The 11,168-nt window shown below is 41.9% G+C and overlaps 2 protein-coding genes across 6 annotated transcripts; one reads left to right on the top strand and one right to left on the bottom strand.

Annotated features, from left to right (window-relative positions):
- Positions 1-777: 777 nt before the first annotated feature.
- Positions 778-7,010, top strand: il7r (interleukin 7 receptor). Of its 3 annotated transcripts, none has more exons than XM_042709388.1 (8): positions 778-900; positions 1,954-2,178; positions 2,740-3,087; positions 3,325-3,464; positions 4,120-4,279; positions 4,552-4,657; positions 4,760-4,832; positions 5,239-7,010. In XM_042709388.1, the coding sequence occupies exons 3-8, from the start codon at positions 2,913-2,915 to the stop codon at positions 5,671-5,673; spliced, it is 1,089 nt and encodes a 362-aa protein (XP_042565322.1). In that variant the 5' UTR covers positions 778-900; positions 1,954-2,178; positions 2,740-2,912; the 3' UTR covers positions 5,674-7,010. The 3 variants fall into 3 exon arrangements, with proteins under 3 accessions (XP_042565322.1, XP_042565321.1, XP_031433408.2); XM_042709387.1 differs by having other exon boundaries at positions 4,534-4,657; XM_031577548.2 differs by lacking the exon at positions 778-900 and having other exon boundaries at positions 1,880-2,178; positions 4,534-4,657.
- Positions 7,011-7,012: 2 nt separating this feature from the next.
- capslb (calcyphosine-like b) lies at positions 7,013-10,135 on the bottom strand. Of its 3 annotated transcripts, none has more exons than XM_031577549.2 (6): positions 9,917-10,135; positions 9,277-9,416; positions 9,004-9,181; positions 8,672-8,881; positions 8,398-8,431; positions 7,013-7,525 (listed from the first exon to the last, which is right to left on the bottom strand). In XM_031577549.2, exons 1-6 carry the CDS (start codon positions 9,974-9,976, stop codon positions 7,467-7,469), a joined length of 681 nt encoding a protein of 226 aa, XP_031433409.1. In that variant the 5' UTR covers positions 9,977-10,135; the 3' UTR covers positions 7,013-7,466. The 3 variants fall into 3 exon arrangements, with proteins under 3 accessions (XP_031433409.1, XP_012693207.2, XP_012693200.2); XM_012837746.3 differs by having other exon boundaries at positions 7,435-7,525; positions 8,289-8,431; positions 9,917-10,133; XM_012837753.3 differs by lacking the exon at positions 8,398-8,431.
- Positions 10,136-11,168: the final 1,033 nt, after the last annotated feature.

Below are 11,168 nucleotides of genomic sequence, written 5' to 3'. Positions count from 1 at the left end.
GTGAGTGTGTGTGTGAGTGTGTGTGGGGGTGTGAGTGTGTGTGTGAGTGTGTGTGGGGGTGTGAGTGTGTGTGTGCGTGTGTGTGCGTGTTTGTGTGAGAATCTTTTGGGGTTTGAAGAGCTGAAGAATCCTAGGCTTGCGTATGAAAGCCGTGTGGCACCACAGCACGGCACCTCATTTCTAATGAGGCCGCAGACTAAGGCCTGGCACCACGGAGACATCTGAGCTCGGGGCACTTCCTGTCTTGCATTGATGCATCAAAAGTGTATACATGACTGCTTCACCCTAAACGTTTACCTTGAATTTCATAGCATAATCTGATGGATGAACATTTCGCCACTTTTTCCCTTTACTCAATAGGTGCCTATAATAATAATCATAATAATCATAATAATAATAATAATAATTTGGGATCTCCTGCAGAAGTCGTGTAACATCACAAGTGATCCTGCAGACCAACTCTGTGGCCTGGTTGCATCCCTACTGTCCAGCTGGGTCCAGGAAAAGCACTCCCTCATGGCCTTTCTTGTGTTAGGGTGTCTTCTAAATGGACTCAATCTCTTTTGCCATTGTGTGTGTCTCCTCATCTTTACTGTCAGCTGCTCTGCTTTTGTGATGTGCTGTCCCTCATCCAATGTCATGGCTGCTGTCTTGCGCTCCCTCAGACAGACAGTTCAGCAGAGTTTGAGCTTAACTGGCCCCCACCAAATGTTTTGCTTCTCTGTTTTGACTGAGCCCATGGTGAATCAGTGTCCTCTGGTGCTGTTACAGGAAGCGTGCAGGTGAAGTGCTCAGCAACCACAACCCCGCAGCCTGACGCACAGGGCCCATCCTCTGGCTTGTTTGCACAGCATGAGTTGCTGAAGTTACTAGGAGACACACTCTGCACAACCAATGAAAGTAGGTTAAAAGAGAAAAGCCTTGGCCTCACAAACTTAGAGCTATACCAAATACTGCGCTATGCTGCACGCTATGCTGCACGCTATGCGAGCGATTAGCATTGAGTTTTGCTGCAGTCGTAATGTATGTTAAAGACCAGTTCCTACATGAATGGCAGAACAGAAACATCAATTGAAAAAACTCCGTTTAAAAAAAAGGGAGTACCTTTGTTGTTTGCGCAGTCATTAGACATTTGATGTAGAGTGAATCGAAACTGCATTTTTTTTTTTCAAGAGTAAAGCCACAATCAGGCTAATTTGCAGAGCCTGAGGCAGCTGGCCTCGTTAACACTCAAGAGTGCCAGGAAATGGTTTGTAGGTTATGTTTAGTTTTTTTGGGGGGGGTGGGGGGGTTGAACTTATAGCCAGATACATAACATGATAACATAACGTGCCTAGAAGCTGCACACATGACATTTGGCTCTTACTGAGCACACTGGATCGTTCTGGTGTTTTTCAGATTTGGGCAACAGTCACACAAGGCCACTAGTTGTTTTGACTGTGGTGTCTTAGGGTGTTAAATGGTTTAGGGTTCGACAGCTTTTTTTTTACTAAGAGGTGCACATTCAGTGCAACAGATGATGATAACTGTGAACTACTGATATACTAATCATTTTTTCTACACTGATCTTAATAATGACATGGTCACAGTCTAAAGACACTGGTGTGTACCTAAAACATTTAGGGTAATACTGATCCCAATCACTACTACTGTATTGAACAACCGATTTATCCCAAACGCATTGTTATTGCAGAACTGATTGTTGTAGTTAATCCTGCTTCTGTGAAAGAACTTCTCTCTATGCAGGCAGGACACTGACCTGAATATAGCTGAAGTGCCTGTGCTCCATTTGTTGTTTTTTATTTAATGTAACTTTTTATAGTTCTTGCATGAGAACAATTTCCTGTTAACTGTAGACCCACAAACCTCTCCTTCTCTCTTTCTCTTTCTCTCTCTCTCTCTCTCTCTCTCTCTTTACCACATTCTCCTCCCCTGCCTCTGTGGCGGTAACAGCGAGAGCACAAAGTTGAGCTGTGGGAGATGTCTGAGCGGAGGCAGACGGTGTGTGTGGCCTGAGCTGACGAACCGTGCTGTGCCTTACCTGCCGCTGGCGATGATATGAGGTGACAGAGATGGCCCGTGAGGTGTGGACGCTCATGCTCATGCTCCTGTTCGCGGGCCTTGGCCACGCGCAGAGCGGAGGAGGAGAAGGAGAGGGAGAAGGAGAGGGAGATGCAGGTAAGCCAAGTCTCACAGCACACGCTCCCTACACAGCACGTCGTTTCTTCGTACCTCTATGTTTGTTTTGTGCTACTGTTAAACAGCCACGTGAGAGGGAACCTAGCACTTTTGTTTTGTAATCTGTTCTATCTGTCATACGTTCTGTGAAAGCTAAACAAGTTAGATTTGACAGCTGATTTGGCAGGGGTAGCACTCGTGTTTTAAAATGAATGCAGATCCATCATGCACAGCTCCAAATGGTTCGTATCAGATTTTGATTTCTAACTTTATTTACATTAAAAACATGTGTATGAATGACATATTACTTCGACCTTGTTACACTGAAACAACACTGAGTTTTTAGAATGCATACTGCATTTTGATACTCTGGATTAACATGACAACTGGCCCTGCCGAAATCCTAACTCTAGCCCCAGTCATATGTTCTTACAATATATCTATATGCTATATTATCGATATATATATATTATCTTTATATTATGTTGTACTATTGTTTTAATGTTATGTCTTATCTAACATAACGTGTGGTGAAATTGTATATATTTTTTTTCCCCTTAGAGCTTGATGTGGACTGCTTCTCAGAGCTTAGTTTGAAGGACTCCTATTTAACCTGCCTGTTTGATGAAGACCTTTTTGGTGCCAACATAAGCCTCATGTAAGGACCAAAACCATACAAAAACAACATGAGGCAAGACATACATCCTTTTTTTTTATGTTTCCCTGAATAATTGATGCTCACAATTGAACATCGTTTCAGCTCCCGGATTCTTCCTCTCTCACTAGGAGAAGAGAGGAACATCACTTGGAATGGATCCAGGTTCACTGAGAAGGTTTATAATATTCTATTGATATACCAGCTCATCATACATGGCAACGAGAGGCCGCCAATGAAGATGCCACAAATTGGTAAGCGTCAGGATCGTTTTTCTTGGGTATGTGACTTCTGAAACACAGCAGTCTGGCAAGACAGTACAAACGTTTCCTGAGAAGCCAGCTTGTAAGAAATGAAATAGTTTGGGGTTGTGTATTGAGTTCTCACATCCTTTTTCACAGGCATTACTATTTGAATACCCGTCTTCAGTCTGACACATCTTTGTACTGTTTTACCGTCATCTCTTGCGCTCTCTCTCGTTCTTTTGACAGTAAAACTTCCAGCACCACAGACCGTAGCAGCCACATATCTCAAAAGCCCAGGAGCGGTAAACATAAGTGTGGGGTACAGGCATGACTATGTGAAGTCTTTCAATTTTGAGGTGCGCATCTTGGACACGACAACCTCTCAGGTGAGAAATTCTGTTTACTGTTTCACTGTGTTATATAAGGATTTATTTGGCTTAGTTAAAAAAAAAACACCTATACATTTTATGGTCTGTATCTTTTTATGTAAAAGCCACCAAGAAATATAGCAAGTCCAATAGCTTCAGTGCACTGCTTTAATAAACCATTCCGCTTCAGAGGCTGAATGCCATTTCGCATTTTCCTTTTTTGGCACCTGCACAATATTTTCATAAAGGTCTGCAAACATTCATTTAGAATCTGATATTAATTTAAATAACTACATCAACAATGACACACCTGGGGAGAACCCAACTCAGAAGGGGAACCCCTTTGGCCTGTGGCCTACTGAGAAGAGAGAGAAAAGGCGAAGGACAGAGAGAGAGATAGAGAGCAGAGGAGGAGAATAAACTGAAGAAGGGTTCTCTATGAAATCCTACCTCTATGCATATAATGTCTATTTCAGAGAGAGAGAGAGAGCTCTTTGGGAAATGATATGTGGGTGTTCACATCAAAAACAGCAGCTCCTGCGGCCTGCAGTTTCATCTGTTTCACTGTGCATCAGTTTTGTACCCTTTGTGAACTCCCTATATCTATGCTAACCCCAAATGTATAAGAAGGGTCCTTAAACTGATGAAATGATTTGATCTGATTTCTCCTCAGGATTGGACGTATGAAAGCCAATATGAGCCTTTCATGATGGAGCCAGATGTGACGCCTGGTTCTGAGTACAGCGTGAAGGTGCGGGTCAAACCTGAGCCAGGCTATTTCAACGGCCGCTGGTCAGACTGGAGCCACACCATAAACTTCATGGTGGACAAAGGTTAAAGACAAATATACTGTGATGCTGTTGTAATGTAATTGCATAGTTAGTTTATGTTGTTCATTTGTGAATATGCATTGTTAAGTGATATGATACATTATCTCCCTGTTAATAATAATAATAATAATAATATATTATATATATAAATATATACAAATATATATATAAATATTAATATTATTATCATTATTATAAATAGTATTATAATTATTCATAATTATATTGTAATTACTATTATTGTTATTATTATAAAGACATCCATATACCCAGAGATGAAGCCCAGAGTGAAAACAAAGTGCTGTTGTACATCATTATCATCGCCATCATCACCATCGTGCTGCTCGTCGTCTGCCTGGCTACGCGGTTCCGCAGGAAAGAGTGAGCCTGACACACCTGTTCTTTTCACTGTGTTCACATCTGGTCCCCACACCCAGTTCACTCACACTCACACTCGCCCTCTGCCATCTTTCCTCCCGCCAGACTCAAGGCCTACATCCTGCCAAACGTCCCACATCCCAAGACCACTCTCGTCAATATGCAGAAATTTAACAAGGTTTGGCTTCTGGTTATCTTTTTTTTCACCAGGAAAGAGCTGTACATGCTGCTGCAAGCAGATTTATGACAGAGAGAAAACGTGTGTTCCAAGCACTTTCATAAACATTCACTTGTCCCATTTGAAATGGAATTTGAATTGAATTAGTCACACTTGGATTTTGACGTGTCTTATTGTATGTCTGGCCCTGTTCGCGACTACTTCATGTTTTGAATTCTTTGCATGTATCCTCATAACACATTTTTCTCCGTATGAATGAACATTGTGTTTCTGTGCAACTGAATGAAAGTCCTAATTCATGCACATAATAATGAAGTAATAATTATAAAATAATAATAAAGCCATAGACACTTCAGTTCTGATCTCTCATGAGTACTGATCTCCCCTTTTAAAAATGTGTCCGCAGAGCCTGCTTCTTAGTTTCAGCCCAGAGACCTTTAACGACATTCACATCAAAGGACTGGATGAAGACGGGGAGGACAAACCCCTCTCCCCCGACGGACAGGAGAGAGCTGGCACCAGGAGCCACAGCCCAAGTCAACTAAGCCAGGTCCTTCTCTGGCAGCTCCCAGCGGGCGACGGACGCCCTGGTGGGTCACAGTCTACACTCCAAGGCAAGGACAGGGGATCGGAGGACCACGGAGACACGGGGGACAGGGGGTCGGAGGACCACGGAGACACGGGGGTGGCATCCGGCGGAGGCGTGAGGCTCCTGAGTGAGGCCTACACCACAGCCGACTCTGGAGACAGCAACCCCTCCTCGATGAGCGCCCACGTACCGCAACGAGAATGTAAGGACGAGGCCTACGTCACAATGTCTAGCCTCTTCAAGACACAGTAAGTGTGGAGTAAAGAGTGTGGTGAAGAAATGGGTGGTTTTACACACACAGGTCACAGGTCAGAGGTCAACTTTACGACCAAGCAGCACCATGCAACATTCCAGTCCTTCAAACCTACCGAGCCAAAATGGCTGATTGGTTGCCTCAGGTCCTCAGGTCTGACACTGCTGTCACACAAACTCTCTGATTCAACATGCCCCCCCCTTGGTGTGACCATCCAAAAGATGATGAGAAAACGTCCAAAATCACACCGGTAGCTGCTTATTCTTCTTCCATGCGAGAGACCAACTGCTGCTTCTGAGTTTTAGAGGGTTTTTTTTTAGAGTTCATGTGACCAGTCCATGAATTTCTGCAAATTGCACCAGGTTTTTATCAAGACCACTACCGGACATTTCCTACATTTCACTGGACCCATACCTGCTCCGGAGGGCAGTGAGTGGATTGCACTGAAGCGTTAATTAACTTTGGCAAAACACTGCTTATTTACGCCTTGTACTGTAAATAGTTCAAAGTCTATCTCCAGACCACTTTAGCACACATAATTCTTCAGTCAAAACCTCAATATCATTGAAACAGTCAAGTACCTTGTGGGGTCTAATACACACCCCACATAGTCCTCAGGGTTTTATATTTTTAATCTTTTGTAAAGAGCGTCTAAATGTTTAGTGTATGTATATGTGTTTACTAGCTATTTGTACTGAACTAGCATCTGCGAATGAAGTGGCTCGCTTGGACTTGTGGTCTACTTACCATTACAGCACAGTGCGCACAACCAGTTAGTTCCATGTTTTAAAAACATCTTTATCATATATTCCAATGTTTTGTTATGGACTGCTAATGTTCTGTTTTTGTTTAGTATGGTATGGTATTAAAGGTGCGATATGTTGTTTTTTTTTGTCATATACAAACACGCTGCTGTAAATGCACCGGTTCTCTTGTACAAAAAAACCTTAAATAAAGAATCAAAATGAACAGCATGCAAAGGACTACTGAGCAACACTGTATTTTAACAACAATTGCACGATCAGGATATGCCAAGAAACGTTTTTATTTTTGACATCAAAAACTACTTATTGCACCTTTAAACTACTAAATGTGTGCATCTCTACTTGCCCTGTTATTTTGACGTGATATCGCCTTGAAATTCCAGTTGTTTATGTTCTTGTCTGCATTACTTAAACAAAGACGTCAGCCATTGGACACATGACAGTTCAATGGGTCTGATCCTCTATGTGCATTATAAACTGACTGTACATTTTGAGAAACATGTACTCTACAATACTTATCACTTGTGTAATCCATTTTAAAAAGGCACTGAAATAAAGAAGACATTTACAAAGCTCAGAGTGATATTACCTACTTTTAATGTAATAGGGTACAGTGCATGCACAACTACAATACAGACTCCTCTCAGGTGGTGGCTACTGTAAGCTCGTACATTTCATAGATGCACTGCCTTCACTCAATCAGCTGTAGAAATCATACCGCAAGGGCTTGTGGTTGAGGTGTACACCAAGACATTATCTTGGAAGGAAAAGTAAAGGAATAACTGGAAAGCACATGATTGAGTACAGCATTTAAGCAGTAAAAAAAAAAAACACCTACAATTTTAAGAGCTTTTCAAAATTATTTACAGCACAATAGAACTTTCTTTCCTCGAACTTAGCTAGATAGCATTGTGGTATAGATAATCCAGTGACACAGTACACATTGAGTATTAGTAAAAAGGCACGTGTTGTTGTTAAGGCACAATCAGAGTTTCCAGGCACTTCTCATCATCAGAATGAAATACACGTCACTCTCTATGGAGGCGCTGACTCCGCAGTAATAGTTCACGAACTCTTCCTTGGTCACCTACACAGACGACCACAAAGGGAAAACACAGCTTACCACACGCTTGCTCACACACAAACATCTTCAGAATGCATCAGATGGGGAAAATGGAAAGTTGACAGCACCCCCACACCGACTCTGCACTTCTCCCCAGAGTCAAAGAGAAGCTAGAGAGAGACTGGTTAGTCGCCTTCCGGCCCATTGGGGCTTGAGCAGTCTTTCTCGACATGAGAGGGTAAGGGACTTCACTGTGAGAACGTGTGCGTCACATTATTACATTCACGCTTGAGCTTGGCATCAAAGAGTTAGCTGAAAAAACGAAGCAGATACCATGGGTTGAGAGTTAGTCTGTCAAGAAATACTGTCCTGCATGAGTCTACGGTTAATAGAAATACCGAAAGCAGACTAAAAGAGCAGTGGCTAGCTTAGGTGACACACAAACATGAAGGGCAACTCCTGGGGACCTCCTGTTTTGGTAGGAGTAAAGGCGTTTATTTGCATAAATGCAAATATGTTCATAAGAAATACAGGGGTCTTTGTGGTCAGAGTAATTAGGATATCAAATAAGACTGCATTACGTCAGATAAAAATGACTGTGAACGTACAGTAAATAGTGGTAGTGGGGATGTTGCCCGTCATGTCCTGATGCTCAGTGTAATGGGGATAATCATTAGCTTCACTACAGTTATGATTCAACTGTGGGTAGCAAATCTGATAGCAGAGAGAGATTAGAGAACTATGCTACGGTTAAGATGTCAAAGAAAGATGGGGAACGATGCCTCACGTGTCACCTCTTCACCCTCAGAGGAATGTCTTTAGATGTTAATTGAGTTTCCAGGCATTTTTCATCATTATTATAAAGTAGATGTCTGTGTCAATGGATGCACTCACACCTGCATAGTAATTCGTAAACTCTTCTTTCGTGACCTAGGGCATTGGAAATACAGAACAACCACAAGTGCAACTTAGGGTATCGCTAAGTTTTATTACGAGTCTCCTTCAGTACCTGCTGGAAAAAAAGGGTACTTTTGCACTCAACACTTTCTTCAATGAGCCGACAACATTGCAGTTGCTCAGTTGATATTTTTACATATATGATTCCAAACTGTAATCTGTAGAAGTATTAGCAACCACTTGGGTAGATAACATCACGTGGACAAGCCATACCTTTCCATCCTTGTCATCTGGGGAGTCAAAACTGTCCAGAAACGTCCGGAATACCTGCTCTTCTGTCCACTCCCCATTTTGATATTTTGGGTGGTGCTTGGCATTGTACACCCCCCGCAGATCTTCGATAGTTATCACCCCATCGCCTGTCTTATCAAGCTTTCTAAAAGCCTGCATTATCACCTCTTTCCTGGCGTTGGACATTGGTGGCTGCAATGAGAACATAAAAGATAATTAGACCACAGATTAATCTACAGCATCAGTCATCCAGGTGATTTGGCTAAGTATGAGATGATGGTGATGATGTGGTTATTGTTTTAAAACTGCTTCACCCTCAGTGTAATTAGAAACTCGTCAAAATCAATGTGACCGCTGCCATCTCTGTCAAAGTGCTGGAAAAGTTTATGAGCCTCATCCTTTTCAATCAGAACGCCATAGTCGTTCAATCCCTTCAGAAACTCCTTCAGATCCAAAGTGCGACTGTTGTCGTCATCCATTATCCTGAAAGTCCTTAGAATGACAAATAAGGGACAGATATCAGACAGTGTGATTGGGGAAAATTGCCTGTATTCTCATTTATATAAAAAAGGTGATATTCAACTTACCTGCTTAGCCCTTTGATTCCAGATGACCCCCGTGCCAAACACTGAAGTCTCAACCGCTCCACGGGATCTGAGGTCGTCGACAATTGACGCTTGGCGCTTATCGCCATCTCCCGGTCGTGTCGCGCGGTTCCTGCCATGGTCTTCAAAGAGTGGTGGTGGTGTAATATTCGCCAATGTCTAAATTATCCAGCACTGCTCATGATTACGTAAATTGGCAATGTAATATTAGTTGGCCAGCATCGATCTTGATATCTTTTTCGATGGTCAGATAATGTATCGATAGTGATCTGGCTACCGACGTAGGTTCATAATTAATTAAGAAAGCCACAACCAAATATCCTTATTAACTTAAGCTGTCTGCAAAGACATAACACTATATATGTTAGCTAACTAAGATATCCTATCTTAACAACGATAAAGCTAAAGATGGCCATTGCCAACTTTACAGCTGAGCGGCCTGTGCTCAGTTTACAGACATCATTTGCATCATTTAGAGAAATTATATGACAGTCACATATTGGCATACGGTGCAAAATCCATGTTAACCTGACAAATTGGCCTATTTAACCGAAAAAACATACCAATTAACGTTAACTGGCTAGATTTTATTTTCATAAAAACAGTCGAGCAGTGAACTTACCAGAAGTGGAACTGGCCCCTCCCCTAGTTTGAGCGTTCTACTGTTTCCAAGGAAACACATTCTCTGTAGTGATTGGCTCAACCAGTTATCTACGAGACGCTACGATCAACAGTCAGTAGAGCTTTTGGATGCCACTGACTGTCAGGTGTATTTGTTGTTCTCTATTTAACTATGGATCAGAACGGGGTGGTTATATTGCAATATGAAGCATGTTTAAAGACATAAGACAAAAATGTGTTGAATCATTTTATTTATCATTTCAAAATGTAAAATGTACATTTGCATACATATGCACAAAACACAGAGAATCAACTCCAGGTTTTGCATAAATTATTCCAGTTTTTGTGTACATGGGCTACACATGCACATCAACACATAGGTTGTGGACCGATTTATATTTACAGCTACAGCATGAAAAACATCTTTTGTTTTAGAGCCATATGAGGAATCGTTTGTATAAAATGAATTTTCAGATTCACTGGTTTACTCAAAACAATAATAACTCTTGAGATTACAAGGTCAGTCACAGGCCGAGAGAGTGGTAGATCTATAGGTAGCCTACATGTGGTTATAGTCCAGCAGTGTTAGAAGCTCATGCACGTGGACAAATTAAGCCAATCGCTGACACAAAGTCATTGCATTTTCAGGCAGGCATTCATAATGCATTATAATAAGCATTTTTGGAGGTGAAAGACATGTTAAATTTGCTTCATTTCAGGAGGAACCAAAAACATACTTTTTACATTCTGTGATGTGGATATATACATTACAAGAGCATGGGGAGCACACCATATCCAGACTGCCATATACGAACTGAAATAATCAAAAACGGGATCAGACTAAGCCACTTCATGTCAGGAATCCCAAAACCAAACACAGAGCTGTCTCCACAGGAGAGCAGGCGTCAGCAGTGAAACTGCACGGCTGAACAACATGCAATTCCAAATCAAAATCTCCCTGCGGGATGGATTGTCTGTACAAGGGTGAGCAGTTAGGGCTCAGTTTCAAAAACATTTCAAAAGGGACATTTTCAGTTTGCTCTCTCTGACTGACTGTAGCCATGGGCAATCTGAGTATTCAGTCTGGATGGGTCCTGGATCTCGAAGTAGGCCCTTACATATTAATGCCTTCCTAAATTACTGCAATCACCACTGACCACATGTTTGAGGTAAGATTTATACTTTGAATCTTGCTCTTTGATTCTAACAAATTCCCAAATGCCAACCTGGCCAATCACTTTTCTCATTCAGAC

This window comes from Clupea harengus, chromosome 12 (assembly GCF_900700415.2).
Source record: "Clupea harengus chromosome 12, Ch_v2.0.2, whole genome shotgun sequence".
Lineage (NCBI taxonomy): Eukaryota > Metazoa > Chordata > Actinopteri > Clupeiformes > Clupeidae > Clupea > Clupea harengus.
The sequence above is the reverse complement of the archived record's forward strand: the minus strand, read 5'-3'. Positions and strand labels throughout refer to the sequence as shown.

Coding starts and splice junctions, on each gene's coding strand:
- il7r (XM_042709387.1), top strand. CDS start 2,913: ATGCTCACAATTGAACATCGTTTCAGCTCCCGGATTCTTCCTCTCTCA. Junction 4,280..4,533: donor AAACTTCATGGTGGACAAAG/GTTAAAGACAAA, acceptor ATTATTATAAAG/ACATCCATATACCCAGAGAT. Junction 4,833..5,238: donor ATATGCAGAAATTTAACAAG/GTTTGGCTTCTG, acceptor ATGTGTCCGCAG/AGCCTGCTTCTTAGTTTCAG.
- capslb (XM_012837746.3), bottom strand. CDS start 9,976: ATGTGTTTCCTTGGAAACAGTAGAACGCTCAAACTAGGGGAGGGGCCA. Junction 9,417..9,916: donor AGGGGCCAGTTCCACTTCTG/GTAAGTTCACTG, acceptor CACTCTTTGAAG/ACCATGGCAGGAACCGCGCG. Junction 8,432..8,671: donor CAGATGACAAGGATGGAAAG/GTATGGCTTGTC, acceptor CCAATGCCCTAG/GTCACGAAAGAAGAGTTTAC.